The following is a 20,399-nucleotide window of genomic DNA, read 5'->3' as shown; positions in this document are numbered from 1 at the left end:
CACCATCCTACAATCATAGTGTCCCCAGGCTCTCCGACCCAGTGACACTCCCACAAACACACTCTAAAGGAACAATCCAACCACATGAATATATAAACAACTCTCTAATCACCACTTAACCCACTATCTTTCACCCCATCGCAGACTTTGCCCATCACAGGCTGAGTCAGCCCTACACTTAGCTCAATGTTATCAAAAGCAGCCTTAGCTGGGGATAGATCATGCTTCTCAGGTAGAGAAGGGGTGTGTGTGTGTGTCTGTGTGTGTGTGTGTCTGCTGTGCCCCCGGATGTGGCAAACAGTGACCAGCCACCCTCCCCATGATGTGCGATACAGACGTCAGGAACCAAAGTTCACCAGCGCCACTGCCTTGTGACTGGGCCTCAGAGGAACCTCATCCAGATTCTGGCCTCCCCTGTTCTCAGCCTCACCCCCAAAAAAGGACACAGACACCTGGGAACACCATCCACTACACAAAAGAGCTACAGGGAGCTGGCACACAGCCACGGCCACCTACGGTGACACACAGGTGGCTTACACACACACACACACACACACACACACACACACACACACACACACACACGGCTTTCAGGTGCACTCCTCAAGGAGTTACACACCCTTGGTGACTCCAGACCCCGCTGTGGTTCAGAGCGACGACATACAGATGTGCAGGTGGGTGTGTGGGTCACACGTTCTTGCGAATGCACCTCGAGGACGGCCGCAGCGGAGTACACACTCCCTAGAGCCAGAGGCCATTAAAGTCAACAGCGTCGTCGACCACAAAGGCACGGGTGGTTTCGCACCTTTATACACACAGCCGTGGCAGGCGGAGCCGTAAGTACACAGCCCTCACACAGGAAAAGGGGCGCACACTCTCGTGTCCCACACCTACTTCTAATTGCGTCCCCGGGCACATCAGGGCACGCACGTTCGCGCCCGCAGTGCACACACCGTCACGCTGCGACGGCCACGGTCCGCCCACCGGCTGGCCCGCGCACTTGCACGCACGGCCGCCCCGCTCACGCCCAGTCACACCAGGCGCGCACACGTGCCGCGGGTACACGCACCCCTGCTCGCCCGCGCACTCGCACCGGCTCTCACACCCCCGCGTTTCCCGTCCCCGCTTGTTTTTCTGGAAACTCTGCTCTCCGTTCCCCTCCCCCTAGGCCGGAAGTGCTCGCCGTATTTTTAGCCTCGCTGGTTTCCGCCCCTTCCCTCCTCCCTCTGCCCGCCCAGGACCTGCCCCCCTGCACCCCGCGGGGGACCCCGGCCATCCCCTTCCCCACCGTCATTCCAGAGGGGATTCCCGGCCGCCGCTGGGGCCACGGATTTTCCCGTTGGCTACGTGGGGAGCTGGGAGGAGGCCTGCCCTGAACTTCCTCCCGGGCTGGGGCATCTGGGGCGACTGGGGCCTGGACGGGGTGGAAAGGGGGATGGGAGCCAGACTCCCAAATCGGAGGAAGGAGGGGCTGGGGGCTCAGACTCAGGCTTGAGAGAACGGAGGGCTAGGCGCCCGAACTTGTGGGTCTGTTGTAGGAGGGCCTGGGGGGCCTGGTCTGGATCTGAGCGAAGAGGTGGTTCGGAGACCCGGACCCCTAAATCTGAAAAAGGAGGGGCCGAGGCCCGAGCCCTTGGCTCCCACCCGTCCGTGTTTCGGTGGATGGTCGGCCCTTCCCCGCGCAAAGCCCCCTCTCCGGCCTCTTTGAGCGTCTTCCAATCCCTAGCGTCCTGGCTCTCGGGGCCGATGACTCAGCAGATAGGGGAGCGGAGGGGGGGTCCGTCTGACTCAGGGATGGGAAATGCTCCCTGTCTCCAGGGAATCGAAACTCCTCCAGGATCGCGGCCAGAGCCGAGCCAGACTCCGGGGACCCCAGGGTATCCCCCACCTCCCGTTTTCCCGCCGCCTCCGTCCTACTAGCGGCACTGGGATTTGGAGCCCAGCGGGGAGGTGGGTGCCAGGCACCTCCCCTTTCCCTTTTCCCCGTTGTCCTCCAGGCTGTGTTTACAGGCGACAGAAGCCCTGGTTACGAGAGAGGAACCCGGGCGTCCGGGTCGAGCCTCCTCGTCACGGCTTCCAGGAAGCCCCCCTCCCCCGCCCCTTGCGAGTGAGTCACGGGCAAGCGGGAGGCTGCAACCGTGCCAAAGCCGCCCGCAGCCGCCCGGCTCACGGGACTGGCCGGGAAGGCCCCTCAGCCCCAGAAAGCGCCGCACCAGGGATTCCCCCGAGCTGGGTCCGACGAGGCAAGTCGGTGTGCCTGGCAGACTCTTCCCACCTCAACACAAGCCCGCGGCCACAGCCTGCAACAATCAGCTTGCCACCCTCATGACTGCACGCTATGGCTATGATTTCTACCCCCTTGTTTTCACTCAGGGCGGCCAGCTCACCAAGACCCCCTTTAAGAATGTTTTCTTCCCAGGTCTTAACTGATTGTCACTCAGGGCACCCTCCTGACCATCAAACACTTGCCAATGTGGGGAGGAATCCTCGCAAATTAAGAATTCTCTCAAGGCACACCCATTCAAAAGAGACCCATCCGACCATCAGTTGGGGGATGACCCGTTTCTTCCACCTCAAAACAGCTTTCCTTTCCGTCGAGGCAACCCTCCACCACAATAAAAGACCTCCTTTCCAATCTGGAGTCTTCTCAGGCGGCACACTCTTTACATAATTCCAGCCCCTGATGTTAGACTGTTGCCACTTACTAACACGCACTTGGGACAGTAACTTGGCCTCTCTGTGCCTGGGTTTCCTCGTGTGCAAAACGGGTGTATAACCTTCTTGAGTTGCCGTCTGTAAAGCACTTTCATAGAACGGTGCTTAGCCCAGAGGAAACGATCGGAAGTGCCATGCTCTGCGGGAGCAGGAGAGGCTCCTTTCCTGCCTCGCCAGGTATCCGGGACCCTCGCCCCCGCGAGTCGGGGTGGAGGGGACGGCGATCAAGCTCTCTGAATCTGGGCTGTTTGGGAGGGAGACCGAACCAGGCGGGCAGGTCTCAGAATCCCCCACCTGGCCTGTTGGTCCCCTCTCCGTTCCCTACGGATTTCTGTATGTAGGTGTTTGTTTCTGCTTGTTTTTCTCCCTCTTTTTCTATTTCTTTTTGTGACCCTCCCTCTCGCTTGTCTCCTTGAGTTTGTCTCTTTGGGACGCTCTACCATGTCTTTTCTGTCTCCCAACTTATCCTCCTCTCCCTGCCCTGTTTCACCCTGTCAGTGTCCGTCTCCCAGTGTGTGTCTCTCCCTCCCTGTCTCTATGTTTTTCTCTTCGGGTCTCTTCATTTCTGTCTCTTTCTCGCTCTGCGTCTCTCTCCGCCTCCCCCCCCCCCCCCCCCCCCCCGGCCGTCTCTCCCGCGCACGCCCTCTTGGCCCCTGCCCAGGTCAATTCCCCCAGGAGCCCTGCCCCCACCACGGCTCGGTTCGATTCTCCGCGCCTCAGTCTCCAGCCTTGAAAACTGGGCCGACACCCCTCCCCCCGCCCCCCACCGTGGGCACTCCCCGCCCGGTCGCGGGCCCGCCTCCCCGCGCGTCCCGGCGGGGTGCCGGGCGGGCCCTGCTGGGGGCGCGCGTCCGGGAAGCGCCCCTCCTGGCCCCACCCACCCGGGCGGGCCCCGCTGGCCCCGCCTCCTCACTTCGTCTCTATAAAAACACGGGCTCCAGCAGCCAACCGCAGCCTGACTTCAGCGCTCCCACTTTTGGCCGACTTCTCAGCCCATCGGCCGTTCGCGCCGCCATGGATCTCGCCGCCATCTACGAGGTGAGCCCCCGCCGACCGGCACCCCCGGTGTCCGCATGCCTGACCCCCTTCTTAAGCTAGGGCTCTCCAGCGCCGAAAACTCTGGCCCGGGACCTCCGGCTCCTTTCTCAAACTGGAGCTCCATGGAGCCTCACACTTCAGCCCGGGGGCCCTGCCTCCCTTCTCCGACCTGTGCGATCCTCTAGAGGTGAAATGGAGCCTGCGACTTTCGGGTCTCGGCCCAGACATTGGTGGGGTGGCCCTTGGAGGTGGAAGAGTGGAAGACTTTTCTCAGACTAGGGCTGTCTGGAGGCGGAAATGGCCCCACACCTGGTTTCACCCCCTTAGTAGTTGCTGAGGGCGCGGTTTTGCGCGGAGGCGTTTCTGGGGCTGGAGTCTCGGGGTGAGGGGAAGCCGACTTCTGTCTCTCCACCCCTTGACCCAGCGGGGAACTCTGGGAACTCGAAAAGCGACGAGATCCCGGCCCCTGCCTGGGTGAAGTTTGCCTGCTCCTCCAGTTGTGAAACTGGAGAACCCGAGGCGCGGGGGTCAGATCCCGAGAGGCCCAGAGGCTCAAAACTGAGAGGACAGTGGCGTGCCTGTCCTCTTCGGGAAGGCTGGGGTCTCCTCTCGATCCAGCCGGGGGAGCCGGAGTGCCTGGGTGCCTCGGGAGGGGCTTCCGTCGCGAGTAAACTCAGAACCTCCAAATCGGGAGCCCATGTTTTAACGTGGGCAGGTGGGGCTCGGGCCGGGAGCCCACAAACCGGACTGGCAAGCTCTTAGGTGCCCTGCAGCTGTGGTGGGGCGTCACCCAGCATTTTCGGTGTCTTAACCGGTCCCTGTTCCCACAGAGCCTCCTGTCGCTGAGCCCTGACCTGCCATCTGACCACGGAGAGACTGAGTCCAGCCCAGGCTGGGCCTCCTCCGGGCTCTGGAGCCTCAGCTCGCCCGACAACAGCCCGGCTGGGGTCGGTGCCCGTCTGCCTGGCCGCTCCACCAGCCTGGTGGAGGGTCGAAGCTGTGGCTGGGTCCCGCCACCCCCAGGCTTCGCACCCCTGGCTCCCCGCCCAGGCCCTGAACTGTCACCCTCACCCACCTCACCTACTGCGACCCCCACCACCTCATCCCGCTACAAGACTGAGCTATGTCGGACCTTCTCAGAGAGCGGGCGCTGCCGCTATGGGGCTAAGTGCCAGTTTGCCCACGGTCTGGGCGAGCTGCGCCAGGCCAGTCGCCACCCCAAGTACAAGACAGAACTCTGCCACAAGTTCTACCTCCAGGGCCGCTGCCCCTACGGCTCACGCTGCCACTTCATCCACAACCCCAGCGAGGATCTGGCTGTCCCAGGCCACCCCCATGTGCTTCGCCAGAGCATCAGCTTCTCAGGCCTGCCCTCCGGCCGCAGACCATCACCACCACCAGCGGGCCTGGCAGGCCCTTCCCTGTCCTCATGCTCCTTCTCTCCCTCCAGCTCCCCACCACCACCACCTGGGGACCTTCCGCTTTCACCCTCTGCTTTCTCTGCTGCCCCTGGGACCCCTGTGGCCCGAAGGGACCCCACCCCAGCCTGTTGCCCCTCCTGCCGAAGGGCTACGCCGGGTAGCGTCTGGGGGCCCTTGGGTGGCCTGGCTCGGAGCCCCTCTGCACACTCCCTGGGATCTGATCCTGATGAATATGCCAGCAGTGGCAGCAGCCTGGGGGGATCCGACTCGCCCGTCTTCGAGGCTGGGGTTTTTGGGCCACCTCAGCCACCTGCAGCCCCCGGCGCCTCCCCATCTTCAATCGAATCTCTGTTTCTGAGTGATAAGTGCCTGCCCGGTACAGATCAGCTGGATCTCAAGGGGGCCATTTCTGTTTTGCTGTGGGCTCCACAGGGGCCCTGGGGCTGTGGGGAACTGGGGGACTCAGTCAAGTAGCCTCCCCCCTCCCCCAACGTCCAAAGTGCATTAACCCACTCCCCTGACCCCACGCTGGGGCAGGTCCCCAGTGTGCAAGCTCGGTGTTCATGGTGTTGGGGGCAGGAGTGTTTTCTGGGGTCCTGTAAAAAAAAAATGTAGCAGATTTGAGGAAGGCAGTGAGCCCTCTACCCGCCCCTCTTTCCCAATGCTGTGAATAATAGGCTCCTACTGCCCCCCCCCCTCCCCATTTCTCCTAGACCCTGAGGTTCCAGTGTCTGATGGTGACTGGAGCCTCCCCCTGAGGGGGAATCCTGGTGCTCAAAATTTCCCTCCAAAAGCAAGTTGCCAAAGCCATTGCCAAACACCCACCCTGCCCCATCCCCCCAGCCATTGGGCCCTTTATTTATGACGACTTTATTTATTCTAATAGATTTTATAGTATTTATATATATTGGGTCGTCTGCTTCCCTTGTGTTTTTCTTCTTCATTTTTGTAATATTGGAAAAGATGGAATAATTATTGTTATAAGTATACTATAATAATATATTAAGTAATATATATTGTTAAAAGTTTATTTTTGTGTTTTTTGGAATTTTTAAATAAAAGGAATCTGTGTGTAAACTTGAATCCTGGATTTTGTGCGGTCTCGAAGCAGTAAGAGGGGCGGGGAGGGTGGCGGGGCACCTTTTTTAGGGATAGACAGGGTCAACCGAAACCCCGGCCGACTGAGCAGCCAGCGGCGCTTACCTGGCAGGAAGTGACGTCACCTGGCCCGGCCGTCCACCTGAGAGGGCGGGGCCAGGTGAGGTCACCTCAAGAACTCGGAGAGCCAGTTCCCGGCGCGCGGGGGTGCAGGCGTTCCCGTCTAGCCGGGCTCCTCGACCCAGCTCTCGGCCGGGCGCGGGCGGGGAGGGCATGTTTCCGTCCCCACGGGGCCGAGGGAGGAGGGCGGGGCGGAGAGGACGGAATGTGCCGGGGCGCGAGCCCAGGGCGGACGGGGGCGGCCGGGCGCGGCGAGTGGGGGAGGGGGCGTCCCGAAAGTCGGGGCGTCCTGGGAGCCCACTTCCCGGCGTTCCAGGACGTGAGAGCCTGGGGGACTCAGCCTTTCGGAACCCCCTGGGGGAGGCAGCTTGAAAGCCTCAGGATTCCAGAATCTCAGAGGTAGTCTGGGCGACTTAGAATTCGAGGCCCTTGGGTGTCTCAGAAAACTTTCCGGGATCCCAGAATGCAGCATTCTGGCTTTCCGGGCCCCCAAGTCCTCGGAATTGCAGAGTCTTGGCCCGGCGGGGCCCGAAAAGTTCGGTATTGCGGGATCTCGGCATTTGGGGGTCCTCGGAAGCTCGAGGTTCCGCGCTCCAGGCGGGGCCGAGCCGGGGGTCGGGCTCGCCGGGCCAAGAGTGTGGGTCGCGGCCGCGTCGGGCGGGGCCCCGAGGACAGCGGCGTCCTCGGACCATACAAGGCAACAGGCGGCGGGAACCACCCTGGGGCGGGGGAGCCGGCCGCCCCGAGCCCGGAAGCCGCCCCGCGTCAGCGCCGGCGCCCCGCCCCCCTTCCGCCGCCGCCTCCGCCCCCCCTACCCCTTCCCCCCCGCCCCCCTCCCCCCGCTTTCCTCTCCCCGTCCCCACTTCCCTCTCCTCTCCCGCCCTCCCCCCGTCAGTTCCTCCTCCCTTACCCTCCTGCGCCACCCTTCCCCCCCTCACCCTCTCCAACTCTTCCTCTCCCCTTTTTATTGTGTTCCCCTTCCAGCCCCCACCCCCTGTCCCTTACCCCCTTTTCTCTTTCCTTCAGTTCTCTTCCTCTCCCTTCTCCCCTCTTCCTGCCCTCTCCACCCTTTCCCCCCCTGCCTCTCACTCCTTGTCGCCTCGGTTCCACCTATCCTCCCCACCCCTCTGCTGTCTCCTGTCGGGGTTCTCCCTCTCCAGACGCTTCCCCTCCTCTGCCTTCTCCCCTCCCCTCCTCCTGCCCTCCTCTTTGGCTCGCTCTCCTTGCACACTGGCAGGCCCTGACCATTGATCTCCTCTTCCAGGAAGCTGCCCCCCCCCCCCCGCCTCAGTTTTGGGAAAGGGCTCAGATCCCCAAACTTAGAACTGAGGGTTGGAAAAAAATATATAGAAATGCGGAGACCCAAAGACAGTGGGGAGGCAGAGAGCAAGAACAAGCCATGAGGAGACATTTACAGACACTTGAGGTACAAGAAACTGACATCTCTGGCCCCTGCCTTAGCAAAAAGTCTCTGCTGGTAAAAACAAAAGCGAACCTCATTTGAGAAAATGGTCCCTAACCAGCGGCTACCGGTACCAAACACCTGGGAGTCCCCTTGACTCTTCGTTGTCAAACTCACACCCCAGTCCAACAGCAATTCTCTCTGATTCACCTTCTAAATAGATCTACCTGCCTCCTCCTGTGGCCCCCACCGTGGTCCTATCCAGCATCATCTCCCACCTGAACCTTCATAGCAGTCCCTTCCCGCTTTCCTGGCCCAGGACCTGACCTCAGTCTCTCCCCACTCCCCAGCAAAACAACCACAGGGAACTTGTCCTGACACCTGAGTCAGAGTCCCATCACATAAAAGGCAAAGTCCTAAGACCTCACCAGCCTACGTGGCCTGACTCTTACCTTTGGCTACTCTTGCTCTAGTCACACTGGCTTCCTGGCTGCTCCACCGTTATACCTGACCCGCTTCAGCCACAGGGCCTTTGCACAGGCTGCTATGGCTACCTGAAATATTCCCCAGTTATCCCTATGGCTTACTCCCCTCCATTAGGTTCCTGCTCAAAGGCCTTCTCAGTGAGATGGTGTTTGACTATTACTGCAGCCCACACCGAACCTCCAACACCCCATCCTCTTTCTCATATGCTCTGCTTTCTCCATGACATTCACCACCACCTAACATATAAAATATACTTAGTTTTCATGTTTATAGAAACGTGTCTCTCCAGCTAAGAATGTCAAATCCTCAACGGCAGGGACTTTGTCTTGTTCACTGCGCTATCACTCACACCTAAACCCTAAACAGGAGTCGGTCACATAGTGCATGTTTAGTATTTGTTGAAAGGAACAAACCAACTCAGAAAAAGGGAGGAAAAGGGAAAGTGAAAAATCCAAGACACAGGAGAAAAAAAATATGTGACGTGACTGATGTCAGCTAAACTCTTTTTCTCAATTTATACATATATCGAATCATGTACACTTTGGACTAATACAATGTTATATGGCAATTACATCTCAATGAAACTGGGAAAAAAAGAGAGAAGATGGAGAAAAAAAAAGCAATGCCTTGGACAGTTTGCGGAGGAGAACCCGACACATCTACAGAAGTCTTAAACTGAGATTTGCAGACCCAATTGAATTCGCAGGCATATAAGAGACGATACCACCCTCTGGCGGCCAGGATGGAAAGGGCACCTCCCCACAGTACAGAACACTCCCGGGCAGCTGCCTTAGTTCCAGGAGTCTTTCTAACCCAAAAACTCCGAAGATCGAATGCTCGCTCCCCTCAGTGGTGATGTAGATGTTTCAGTTCACTTACGAGACGTGTACATTTGTAAAATGCTGGTAACAGAAAAAAAGGTGCTCCAGGTGAGGATCGAACTCACAACCTCGGCATCGCTCCGCTCGCACTGTCGTATAAGTACCGCGCGCTAACCGATTGCGCCACTGGAGCTCCGGCCGCACCCTCGCGCCGCGAGGTCCTTCAGTCGCTTTTGGACACGTGACCCTCCCCGCTGGACAGCTCCGCCTTTACTGCATATGCAAATAAGAATTGTTCGGTTGACCAATGGGAGAAAGTGCGTTACCAGTTCCGGATTCTCACGCCCTGAAGGCCCTTGCTGTAAAAGGGAAAAGTCAGAAGCTTTTGGAATGTGGGGGTGTAGCCTTTCTGGGACTCGCCTTCTCATGAATATTCAGAATCAGGGGGAGGGGTCTTAACCCTTTACCGGCTGGCTGGCCGGAAGGCAGCCCCTCCCCCCCGCGGGCGGGAACAGGATGTGCGCCGGGGCGGCTCGGGGGGGAGGGGAAGCCCTAGGCGACCGCCCCCCGCCTCACAGCTGGGACCGGACTCTCCCGCTACAGATGTGGCGCTGCCGCCGCCGGAGCCCCGTGGTACTCATCCCAGAACCCGAAGGGTCCAAAGTCGTGGACTCTGGCGTCGCGAGTCTGTGCACCGCTCCCTGAGAGACCCCGAAGCCCGGGACCCCGCGTCCAGGCTAAAGGACCCCAGATATCCAGGTGCCCAGCGCCCCCTCCTGGAGGAGCCGGGAGTCCGGGACGTCAGCCCCGCGCGTTCCTGGAGGCCGAGCTTTCTGCACCCCGTTTTAAAGAACTTAGGATCCCAGATCGGTGATTACCTCCAACGGTTCCCAGGTATCCGAGCCCAGCATCCAAACTTGGCAAACGGACTCCCAGCGCCCCGGCCAGTCTGTTTGGTGCTGAAACGCCCACTCCTTCCAGGGGACCCAGGAACTGGGGACTCCCCTGCGCTCCCGCCTGGAGATGGTTTAATCCCTGCTCCTAGAGTTAGGGGAATTCAGGAATCCGGTCGCCCCACGGCCTTATCTAGAAGACTCAGGAACTTGGGTCCCCAGCACCCCATCTGAGACCCAAGAGTCGAGACTCCCAGCATCCCCCATTGAGAGGACCAGGAAATTCGGACCGCTGCATCCCACTCTCCGAGAGACTTCGGATTCTGGTTCCCGGAGGCTGAGAGCCCGAAGTTCACGCCCCTGACTTGCAGAGACCCAGGAGTCCGGCTTTGCGTCTCCCCGGGGACCGTGCTAGGGTTGAATAGGAATCCGGCAGCCTCGGCTCGGGGCTGGAGACTCCCTGGGAGGTGAGGGGGGAGGCGAGGGGCCCCGACGGGCTGGGGGAGGGGGCGGCGCCGCTGCCGCTGAACAATGAGGGGGCGTGCCGGCGGGGGCGAGCGGAGGCGCCGGCGGGAGTTTGGGTCTGAAAGGGTGTGGGAAGGCGCTGGGGACCCTCGCTGAGGCGGTGGGGACAGTAAGCGGATCGCGGAGGGACTGGCTGGAGAGGGGAGTGGGTCGAGGGCTCAGGGCCAGCGCCCCAACTCGCAGCCCTGGGCGGGGGAGGGAGCCGTCTGCAGGACCCTGGCATCCGGTCCCCCAGCCTCCTCCGCCCTCCCCAGGGACCTCCCGGCCTCCCGCCCACGGCTTTTCCCAGCCCTGCCCCTCGCCCTCGGCTCCAGCCAGAGCCCAAACGTTCCCAGGATCCCTGAGCCTCCGGCCCCAGACAGACCAGACTCCTAGCTTCACTCTTCTTTGTCTCAACCTTTCCATCTTTTTCTCTGTGTTATCTCTCCTGGTGCCCCTCTTTCTATCACTATGCCTCTGTCTGCCCCATTATTTACTCTCCGGTGCCTCCTGGACTTAGATCACACTCCTAATTCTCTGGCCTAATCTGTGAGTGTGGGCGGCGGGGAAGCCGATGGGGTCCTGATATCCGAGAAGGGGGTCTTTCCGCAGAAGCCGCTGAGCCACTCAGCCATGCCCGAGGGAGCCCGCGGACCGAGCCTGTCCAAACCCAGCCCTAGCCTTGGCGGTGGCCCCACAGGTGAAGTGTGTGACTGCGCAGCTGTGTGTGAGACCCAGACAGGTGAGAGTCCAAGGGAGGGTGGAGCTTGCTGGGCATTTGTTCCTTCATTCAAGACACTGGCTGGCCCAGTGCTGGCCACATAGGGTGACCAAGACAGTCCCAGCTCTGCCTACACAGAGTTCCCAAGTCTGGTGGGGCAGATGGAACCATCCCTAGATGGTGACAGTCCGGAGGCTGACACCCAGAGTCCAGCGGTCAAGCCTGGGCGGGGGTGGGGGTGGGGGTGATTGCCCTTTCCTCTCCCTGTGGGAGCCCAGTATGGGAACTCAATGGAGGCTTCCTGGAGGAGGAGACATAATAGAATTAAAAGATAAGGAGCAATGAGTTGGGAAAAGCAAGGAAGAGTATTCCACACAGAGGGAAAAGTATGTGTAGAGGTGAGAGAAGGCTGTGTTTTTAAGTAACTGAAGGCAGCCGAATACGACTGGAGTCTGGAGTGTGAGAAGTGGTGTGTCTGTGGGAAGAGAACAGACTGGAAAAGTCTCTGGTGGCCACGTTGCGTAGGGCAGTGTGGATCTGAGGAGTTTGGACTTTCTCCTGAGGGCATGAAGGGGTTATACTTAAAGTGACAGGGTCAAACGGGCAAATTAATAAAGATCTCCCAGGCTGACACACGGAGGTGGATTAGAAAAGTGGAGGTCGAAGCCCAGAGAAGCTCCTGATGGGAGAGAACAGGACAGGACCAAGGCAGTGCAGTGGCAAGAGGAGGAGGGAGCCCCGGGAGGAGGGGAGGGGCAGATGCTGACCTGGGGTGGGTGAGTGTAGGGCTGCACTCATTCAGCTGGGGAGACGGCCTGACCTCCTGCTTCTCACCCCTGGCAGCCCCTGCAACCCCTGCCATGGCCTCCCCCCGAGGTTCTGGGAGCTCCACATCCCTGAGCACGGTGGGCTCCGAGGGGGACCCGGCTCCAGGGCCCGCCCCAGCCTGCTCGGCCTCTAGGCCAGAGCCCCTTCCAGGACCCCCCATCCGCCTGCATCTGTCACCGGTGGGGACTCCGGGTTCCGCCAAACCCTCGAGGCTAGAGCGAGTGGCTCGCGAGATCGTGGAGACAGAGCGGGCCTATGTCCGGGACCTTCGCAGCATTGTGGAGGTGAGGCAGGCGGGTACCCGAGCACAGTGGGGACCCGGGCCAGCCCTCCACCGCCCCCCATAACCCCAGTCATCCCCACAGGACTACCTGGGTCCTCTGCTGGATGGCGGGGTCTTAGGGCTGAGCACGGAGCAGGTGGGCATACTATTTGCCAACATCGAGGACATCTACGAGTTCAGCAGGTCAGAGGCGGGAGGGACGGGCAGGGGCACCAGCTGGTAGGGCTAGGGGAGGCGGGCTGTATCCTAACCTAAACCTTGGAGTCCCATGACCCCCTCTCCAGGCTGGCACATGGGGAGGTAGTGACACTGGGCAGGGATCATGATGGGGAGTGAAGGAACCAGAGTGGTGGAGGCGGAGTTGGATAGGAGCCCGAGGACCCAGATGAGATCTAAGTACGGGGATGGGTCTCAGCACTAGGTCAGGTCTGAGATCACGGTGAACCCACGGCTCAGGTGGGGGGCCTAAAGATCATGGTAGCGTGAGCATTCGCGTGACCACGTCGTCCCGAGAAGCCCCTCGGTCCCAGACAAATCAGATGGTTGGCCTGGACCCAGTGAGGAAGATGCTGGCGTCCGAGGATCCTGACCCCTCTGAGCGTCTTGATGAGATCGATCTCAACGTTATTGCAGGAGCTCTGAGATGACATGACAAGATGTCGAGATCACAGCAGCCTCTTAAGACGATCCCAGCTTTGAGGGCCATGACACCCCTCTCCCTGGGTCATATCACGAGACCCCTAGGTTCATGGCAGCTGTGACAAGATTTGGGGCTGAGGAACGGGACGCTGTCCACGGACAAAGTCTGAGCGGGGTTGTGATCTCCCCACGTAGCAATCAGAAGACTCCCTTCGGATACGATAGCCCCTTGAGAGATCCTGGCAGCCACCAAGTCCCCAGCCTCCTGGAGTCGTCCCACGGGGGGCTGTGGGGACAGGGCAGTCCCTGACCTCGCCCTCTCCCCCACAGTGAGCTCCTGGAGGACCTGGAGGGCAGCAGCAGCGCAGGGGGCATTGCCGAGTGCTTCGTGCAAAGGGTGAGTCAGGGTGGGGGCTCTCAGTCCGGGATGGGGCTGGGGTAAGGCGGGGGGGGTCCCAGGGAGTTGGGACCTCAGGTCTCCCTAACTGCTGTGTCACCCACAGAGTGAGGATTTTGACATCTACACATTGTACTGCATGAACTACCCGAGGTGAGGGGTGAGGAGTGAGGAGCCCCCGCTGGGCCCCAGGCCTTTGCCCGCTGAGTTGATGTGCCAGCCAACCTCCCTCCACCTCGACCCATCCAGCTCCAGCCCCTGCCAGCCTATGACCTTAACCGAGCTCTCCCTAAGCTGCCCCTGACCCCTGCCAGCCCCTGAAACCCTGGCCACGCCCCGCCGCGCCCTCCCCGCTGGGGGCTGCCAGCCCCCTGACCTGTGCCCCGCCCCCAGCTCCCTAGCCCTGCTCCGGGAGCTGTCGCTGTCCCCGCCCGCAGCCCTGTGGCTGCAGGAGCGCCAGGCCCAGCTCCGCCACTCGCTGCCCCTGCAGAGCTTCCTGCTGAAGCCTGTTCAGCGCATCCTCAAGTACCATCTGCTGTTGCAGGTCAGGCGTGGCCCTGGGGGTGCTGCTCGGGGAGGGCAAGGTCCTGGCCGTTGACCGCCTGGTGGTACAGCTGCAGGGTGGACCCAGGACAAGTCCCTAGAAACTGGGCCAGCAGTCGGGGGCAAGTTCTTGCCACCAGTGGGGACTGGCTCCAGCTGATTCCTCTTTCTGTCTCTGCCTGTTTGTCTCTGTCGTCCTCTGGGTCGCCACCTCTGTCGCTGCCTTGGTATCTGTCTGTCTCCTATCATTACCATCCTTTTCTCTTGTTTCTGTTCCCTCCCTGGGTGCCTGCCTGGCAGGAGCTAGGCAAGCACTGGGCAGAGGGCCCGGGCGCCGGGGGCCGTGAGATGGTGGAGGAGGCCATTGTGTCCATGACAGCGGTCGCCTGGTACATCAATGACATGAAACGCAAGCAGGAGCATGCTGCGCGCCTCCAGGTGACCCCAGGGTGGGCTGGGGCTGCTGGATGGGGGCAGTGGGCACGAGGGCCTTTGGCGGGGGTGGCCTCGGAGGACGGGCTGGGGTAGTGCAGCCTTGTTGCTAACCTCCTGGTCTTGGTGTGTGTGCGCGCCCCTGTGCCCTGCGCACCTGGCGGGCCCGGCAGGAAGTGCAGCGGCGGCTTGGCGGCTGGACTGGCCCGGAGCTCAGTGCTTTCGGGGAGCTGGTGCTAGAGGGCGCGTTCCGAGGTGGCGGAGGGGGCGGCCCCCGACTTCGAGGGGGCGAGAGGCTGCTCTTTCTCTTCTCACGGATGCTGCTCGTGGCCAAACGCCGGGGTCCGGAGTACACCTACAAGGGCCATATCTTCGTGAGTTCAGGGTTGGGGGCAGGACCAGGATGTCACCTGCAAGGTGTATTCTGGATACCTACACCTGTGTACCTACGGGATAGCTGGGGGCAGGCGGGGTCTGCAAAGGAGGAACAACCCAGCCTCAATTTGAGGGCCGTATTTTCTTGAGTCCAAGGATGGGGGTGAAGTTTAATGAAGGGTGAGGGCATCAGGATACGGGTGAGGGCCGGTGGAGGGGCTGGATTCGCCCACCAGGCAAGCATCTTCATGAGGGGAGCACATCTGGACCCAGATGAGGGCGAGGGACTGGTGAGGGAGAGCAGAGCCCAGCCTGGTGGGGGGGGGGTGCTCCACAGGGGGTAAGGGGACCCGCCACACAACCTCATGGGGCACATCTTTCTAGGAGGTAGGAACCCAGATACACACTGAGTCTCGGGGGCTCTGAGCTCCCTGCCCCGTTCTGTCCCCCTTACCCAGTGCTGCAACCTGAGTGTGAGCGAGAGTCCTCGAGATCCTCTAGGGTTCAAGGTGTCCGACCTGACCATTCCCAAACACAGGCACCTGCTCCAGGTGAGTGCAAGGTGGGGCTGGGCGGTCAGGGTTCCCCTCAGCCCCCAGACCTTCCCCCTGGCTCCCGACTCCCTATCCCACCCCCAGGCCAAGAACCAAGAAGAGAAGAGGCTGTGGATTCACTGTCTCCAGCGCCTTTTCTTTGAGAACCACCCCGCCTCCATCCCCGCCAAGGTACAGCTCCTGCCATATCCAAGGGGCTTCGGAATGCTGGAGGACCACCCCCCTCCCGTAGTGCTACGAGACCCTGAGAGTAGGGGGCTCGCTTAGACCGTGATCAATAAGTTGCATTTTAAAAAGAAAAGGAGGGGGGCACCTGGGTGGCTCAGTCGGTTAAGCATCTGACTTCAGATCTCCCGGTTCATGAGTGTGAGCCCCACATTGAGCTCGCTGCAGTCAAGACAGAGCCTTCACGGGATCCTCTGTCCCCGTCTCTCTGCCCCTCCCCCACTTGCACTCTCTCAAAAGTATTTTTTTTTAACGTTCACTTATTTCCGAGACAGGGCACGAGTGGGGGAGGGGCAGAGAGCGAGGGAGACACAGCATCCGAAACGGGCTCCAGGCTCCGAGCTGTCAGCACAGAGCCCGACGCGGGGCTCGAACTCACAAACCACGCGATCGTGACCTGAGCCGGAAGTCGGTTGCTCAGCCGACTGAGCCACCCAGGCGCCCCTCTCTCAAAAATAAATAAAACGTTAAAAAAATAAGTAAGACGATGCCAACTCTTTAAAAAAACAAGTAGATAAAAATAAATTCCTGCCTGGGTTTGAATCCCAGCTCCACCACATCGGGACGCTACCTTTCTGGCCTCGGTTTCCTCACCTGGAGGAGTCAGAGCACCGAGTTCGCACACCTGTGGTGACTACTAATAATCACCAGTCGTGTGACGTGCCTCATACAGAGTAGCACCCGTTAATAGGACTGTGACTGGGGCGCTCGGAGGCAGCCCCCCGGCGACGCAGCCCCACACCCTGGTCTCTTTCAGGCAAAACAAGTTCTCCTTGAAAACAGCCTGCACGGTGAGTTGGGGCCTTGGGTTGGGAGGATGTGGAAGTAGGAGGATGACTTCCAAGGAAAAGTAGATCACGGGGTTCCCGATGTCTCCCCGCAGGTGCTCCTAAAAGTAAGCCCATCCCAGAGCCCCCGACGCCCCCTCTTGGGTCTCCCCGACCTCGGGATGCTAGAAATTTCACCCCTGGACGAAGGAACACAGGTAAAGAAGATGAAACCCTGAGGTTCCCCCGCTTCTCCCCCAGGAATTGTACCCCCGGCCTGTCCCCTCCAGCCTGGGGCTGGGCTCATCGTGGGGTTCTCCTCTGCCTCTCCCACAGCTCCGTCTCCAGGACCCTCTGCTACCCGCCGTGGCCGCAGACAGTCTGGTGAGTGTCCTCCACCTGAAAGTTGACGAGAGAACGCGGGGGGAGCTGGGCCCCTGACGTCCCTGTGTCCTCTCCCCAGAGCCAGTAAAGGACCCATATGTTATGTTTGCACAGAATGGTAAGTGGCCACCCTAGCCCGGCCGGGTCCGTGCCTCTCTGTCGATCTCTTCCCGAGAGATGCCCCGTGTGCGTGGGGGAGGGCTGATAGGGGCAGCGGATCGGCTGTAAGGAATCATCCAGATTCTGCATCTCACTCTTCTCTTTCTCATCTCTCCATCCCAGCTAAGCCTAGACTCAAGGTAAGAAATACCCTAGCACAGGGTCTGGGGACCCGGACTCCTGAGTCTGGGAGGAAGAGATGGGCGGCCCTCGACTCTTGCCCTCCGCCCTCTTTCCTTGCTCACAGCATGCTGGCAGTGAGGGGGAGCTCTACCCCCCCTTGGAGCCTCAGCCACCAGTTCCAGCTTCCGGACCCCCTGAGGACCTAGAGGACCCTGGCCCCCCCACGCTGGAACCCTCCGGGACCTCGATCACGGAGGAGATCCTAGAACTGCTGAGCCAAAGAGGCCTCCGGGATCCAGGGGTGAGCTGGGTGTCACATCAGGGCGTCCTTGGGATTTAGCTCGGTCAGGCACAGTCCGGGGGGCCGGAGGGCCAGCCCACCATGGTATCTTTGGCCTCTTTCCCAGTGCCCACTACAGCCGCCCCCCCACGACATCACCGCGTTCCCTGGAGACTCGCAGGTGCCAGGCGACAGTGAAGCCCTCACATTCCAAGCCCTTCCCAGCCGGGACTCTTCAGAAGAGGAGGAGGAGGAAGAGCTGGAGTTGGATGAACGGGAGCCTTCCCCACTCCATGTGCTAGAAGGGCTCGAAAGTTCCAGTGCGGCTGAAATTCCCGACGTTCCCAGCCGTACCAAAAGTCCAGACGTACCCAACCTCCCTGAAATTCCCAGCCTGTCTGAAATTCCCAAGATTCCCCACCTTCCCAGCCTCCCTGACATCTCCAATGTTTTTGAAATGCCCTGCCTTCCATCCATCCCTAGTGTCCCTGACATTCCTAGCCTTCCCAGCACTCCCGCCCTTCCCTGTGATTCCTGGCTTCAGGGAGCTCTGCGGGAGCCCGATGAGGCTCTAGCCACGAGGAGAGAACTGTTTCCTGGAAGCAGTTCCACCAAAGGAGAGCGGTCCTCTGGGGGCAGGGTAGGGCAGCAGGATCCTGAGGAAGGGGAATCCTTCCCAGATTTCCAGTCCCAGGAGGTCACCCGAGACCAGGGATTCTCAGATGAGCTGGGATTCCGCTCCTGTTCAGAAATCCGGAGCGCCTGGCAGGCACTGGAGCAGGGGCAGCTGACCCGGCCCGGGTTCCCAGAGCCACTGCTCATCCTGGAAGACTCGGATCTGGGTGGAGGTGGCGGGAGTGGGAAGGCAGGAGCCCCGAGTTCGGAGAGGACAGCTTCCCGAGTGCGCGAGCTGGCCCGGCTTTACAGCGAGCGGATCCAGCAGATGCAGCGGGCGGAGACCCGGGCGTCGGCCAACGCGCCCCGCCGCCGGCCCCGTGCTCTGGCCCAGCCGCAGCTGTCCCCCTCCCTGCCCCGTGAGCAGGCCGAGCCAGGTGAGGTCCGGGTGTGTGGTCAGCAGAGACGGCCCACACTGAGATCGCGGTCCTGACTCCGTTCTTGCTGTGCACACAGGGCCCCTGCCTGCCTTTGGACACGTGCTGGTATGTGAGCTGGCCTTCCCGCTGACGTGTGCCCAGGAATCTGTCCCTCTGGGTCCTGCCACCCGGGTTCAAGCTGCCACACCTTTGTCTAAGCAGGGAGGCTGCCTGGGTGGCCAGGGTCTAAACGTTTCAAATTTGCCTGAGCAAGACCGTCTGAGCATCCAGGTTCCAGCTGCTACCCCTTTGCCTGGGCAAGGAGGCCTCTGGAATATACAGAGTGTGGCTGGAGCCCCCACACCCTTGCCCGAGCAAGAAGACCCCCCACACGATCAGGTTCCAGCTACAACTTTACCTGATCAAGAAGGCCACCTGGAAACCCAAGTTCCAGCTACCACGCCTTTGCCTGAGCACAGAGGCCACGTGGACATCGAGGTTCCAACCAGCCCAGCTGTACCCAAGCAGGGACGTGGTTCTGATGCCATGGGTTTAGCCACCACTCCTGTGCTCAAGAAAGAAGGCCACCTACAGAGCCAGAGCCCAACCACCACCCTGTCAACGAAGCAAGGCGGTTCCGGGGATGTTCAGTTCCCAGCTGCTGTTTGTGAGCAAGCCGTCAACACTTTGCTTACGCCCGGAAGCAGCCCGGACCGTCAGCTCCCAGGCAACACTCCACTGCCCTTGCAGCGTGACCTCCCAGACGTTCAGGTCCCAGGTACTTCACCTGGGCCTGCGTACGGAGGCCGCCTAAGCCACCAGACCCCAGCCAACGGCCCGCTGCCTCTGCCCCAAGACCTCTCAGACATTCAGGTTCCGGGTACCTCACCTGTGCCTGCACACGGAAGCTGCCTAGACCGTCAGATCCCAGCCGACGCCCCACTGTCCTTGCCCCAGAACCCGAACGTCCCAGCTGCCGCACCTTTGCCCCGGCAACAAGGCCTCACGGACACCCAGGCCCAAGCCCTCCAAGCCCTCCCGCCTTTGCCCAAGCAGGGAGGCCTCCCAGACATCCAGGGGCTATCTGCTGCACCTCTGCTTCAGGAACAAAGCTTCACAGACCTCCACGTCCAAAAAGTTACACCTTTGTTGGAGCAGAAGAGCCTCACGGACACTCATGTTCCAGCTGCGACCGCTTTGCCTGAGCAGGAAGGCTCTCGGGACAGTCAGGGCCTGTTACCCATCCCGGTTCCAACCACCGTGGTTTTCTCCAAACCAGGAGGCCACCCGGTGTCTCATGTCGCCCAGTCAGAGTCTTCAGAGTTGACCCCACCCCACAGTCCCCCTCCTCCAACCCGTCAGCTCCTGGGTCCCAGTGCAGCTGCCCTCTCAAGATACCTGGCAGCGTCCTACATCAGCCAAAGCCTCGCTCGGAGACAAGGGCCTGGGGGAGAAGTTCCCCCAGCCTCCCGGGGTCCCTGGTCCTCCTCTGCCCCGGCATCGCGGGCACCTTCACCACCACCCCAGCCTCAGCCCCCACCACCCCCAGCCAGGAGGCTCAGCTATGCCACCACGGTCAACATCCATGTCGGGGGCGGTGGGCGGCTACGGCCAGCCAAGGCCCAGGTCAGGTTAAACCATCCTGCTCTCTTGGCCCCCACCCAGGAATCCGTGGGCCTTCGTAGGGCCCAGGGAGCTCCTGATGCCCCTTTCCACATGTGAGCCAGGATATCAGACTTCTTGAAAAGCAAGGACTTCAACCAGACGCCACAGACCCTCAGAACTTCACCCAGGTGTCCAGACACTGAACAAAGGTGTAAAAATTGCCGCAGCTTTCCAGCAACTGGGATCTGCTTTGGCAAATGGCTCTCCTTACTTACCTTGATTAACTCAACAGGGATGGGGGAAGGGGCTGTCATTAATATTTTGTTCATTCATATTTTGAAGTTCTGTATCTTTTCCCATTCCGGAGGCAGTGGGGGAGGACCAGACAACGAATGGGAAGGGCTGACACAGCACGAATCCGTGGCTCAGTACGGGGTGGGGGGAATCTCCAACTTCTTTGAGCGTTGCTGACAACCACCCATTAGAGTTTTGGTGTGTGCTGTTTCAGAGTTTATGAACGGCTTGATGCCATCCAGGAAAGCCAAGTTAAGC

General features: G+C 60.4%; 2 protein-coding genes and 1 non-coding gene across 8 annotated transcripts; 2 read left to right on the top strand and 1 right to left on the bottom strand.

Annotated features, from left to right (window-relative positions):
• The first annotated feature begins 3,670 nt into the window (after positions 1–3,670).
• Positions 3,671–6,151, top strand: ZFP36 (ZFP36 ring finger protein). Its single transcript, XM_042918421.1, is given in 3 exon segments — positions 3,671–3,753; positions 4,584–5,487; positions 5,490–6,151. Coding segments are annotated over 3 exon segments (975 nt in total). The 5' UTR covers positions 3,671–3,729; the 3' UTR covers positions 5,537–6,151.
• A 707-nt stretch (positions 6,152–6,858) lies between these two features.
• Positions 6,859–20,181, top strand: PLEKHG2 (pleckstrin homology and RhoGEF domain containing G2). 6 transcript variants are annotated; one of them, XM_042919503.1, is made up of 19 exons: positions 9,513–10,461; positions 11,111–11,198; positions 12,063–12,331; positions 12,413–12,513; positions 13,300–13,366; positions 13,473–13,519; positions 13,760–13,910; positions 14,210–14,347; positions 14,515–14,715; positions 15,175–15,267; positions 15,355–15,441; positions 16,253–16,286; positions 16,379–16,480; positions 16,599–16,646; positions 16,726–16,764; positions 16,929–16,945; positions 17,053–17,229; positions 17,336–18,260; positions 18,340–20,181. In XM_042919503.1, exons 2-19 carry the CDS (start codon positions 11,132–11,134, stop codon positions 19,962–19,964), a joined length of 4,188 nt encoding a protein of 1,395 aa, XP_042775437.1. In that variant the 5' UTR covers positions 9,513–10,461; positions 11,111–11,131; the 3' UTR covers positions 19,965–20,181. The 6 variants fall into 6 exon arrangements, with proteins under 6 accessions (XP_042775435.1, XP_042775437.1, XP_042775436.1 ...); XM_042919502.1 differs by having other exon boundaries at positions 11,111–11,240; XM_042919501.1 differs by lacking the exon at positions 9,513–10,461 and adding an exon at positions 6,859–6,927 and having other exon boundaries at positions 11,111–11,240; positions 15,175–15,441.
• TRNAI-UAU lies at positions 9,202–9,294 on the bottom strand. Its single transcript is given in 2 exon segments — positions 9,202–9,237; positions 9,257–9,294. It is a non-coding gene; the product is annotated as a tRNA-Ile (tRNA).
• Positions 20,182–20,399: the final 218 nt, after the last annotated feature.

The sequence above is a fragment of the Panthera leo genome, chromosome E2 (genome assembly GCF_018350215.1).
Source record: "Panthera leo isolate Ple1 chromosome E2, P.leo_Ple1_pat1.1, whole genome shotgun sequence".
Classification (NCBI taxonomy): Eukaryota; Metazoa; Chordata; class Mammalia; order Carnivora; family Felidae; genus Panthera; species Panthera leo.
Note: the sequence above shows the minus strand (reverse complement) of the source record. Positions and strands in the feature narration are given on the sequence as shown.

Excerpts from the sequence above, each read along its gene's own strand:
- PLEKHG2 (XM_042919501.1), top strand. The coding sequence starts at position 11,132 with ATGCCCGAGGGAGCCCGCGGACCGAGCCTGTCCAAACCCAGCCCTAGC. Across the intron at positions 17,230-17,335 it reads GAGGCCTCCGGGATCCAGGG|TGCCCACTACAGCCGCCCCC; the intron begins GTGAGCTGGGTG and ends CCTCTTTCCCAG. Across the intron at positions 18,261-18,339 it reads CCGTGAGCAGGCCGAGCCAG|GGCCCCTGCCTGCCTTTGGA; the intron begins GTGAGGTCCGGG and ends CTGTGCACACAG.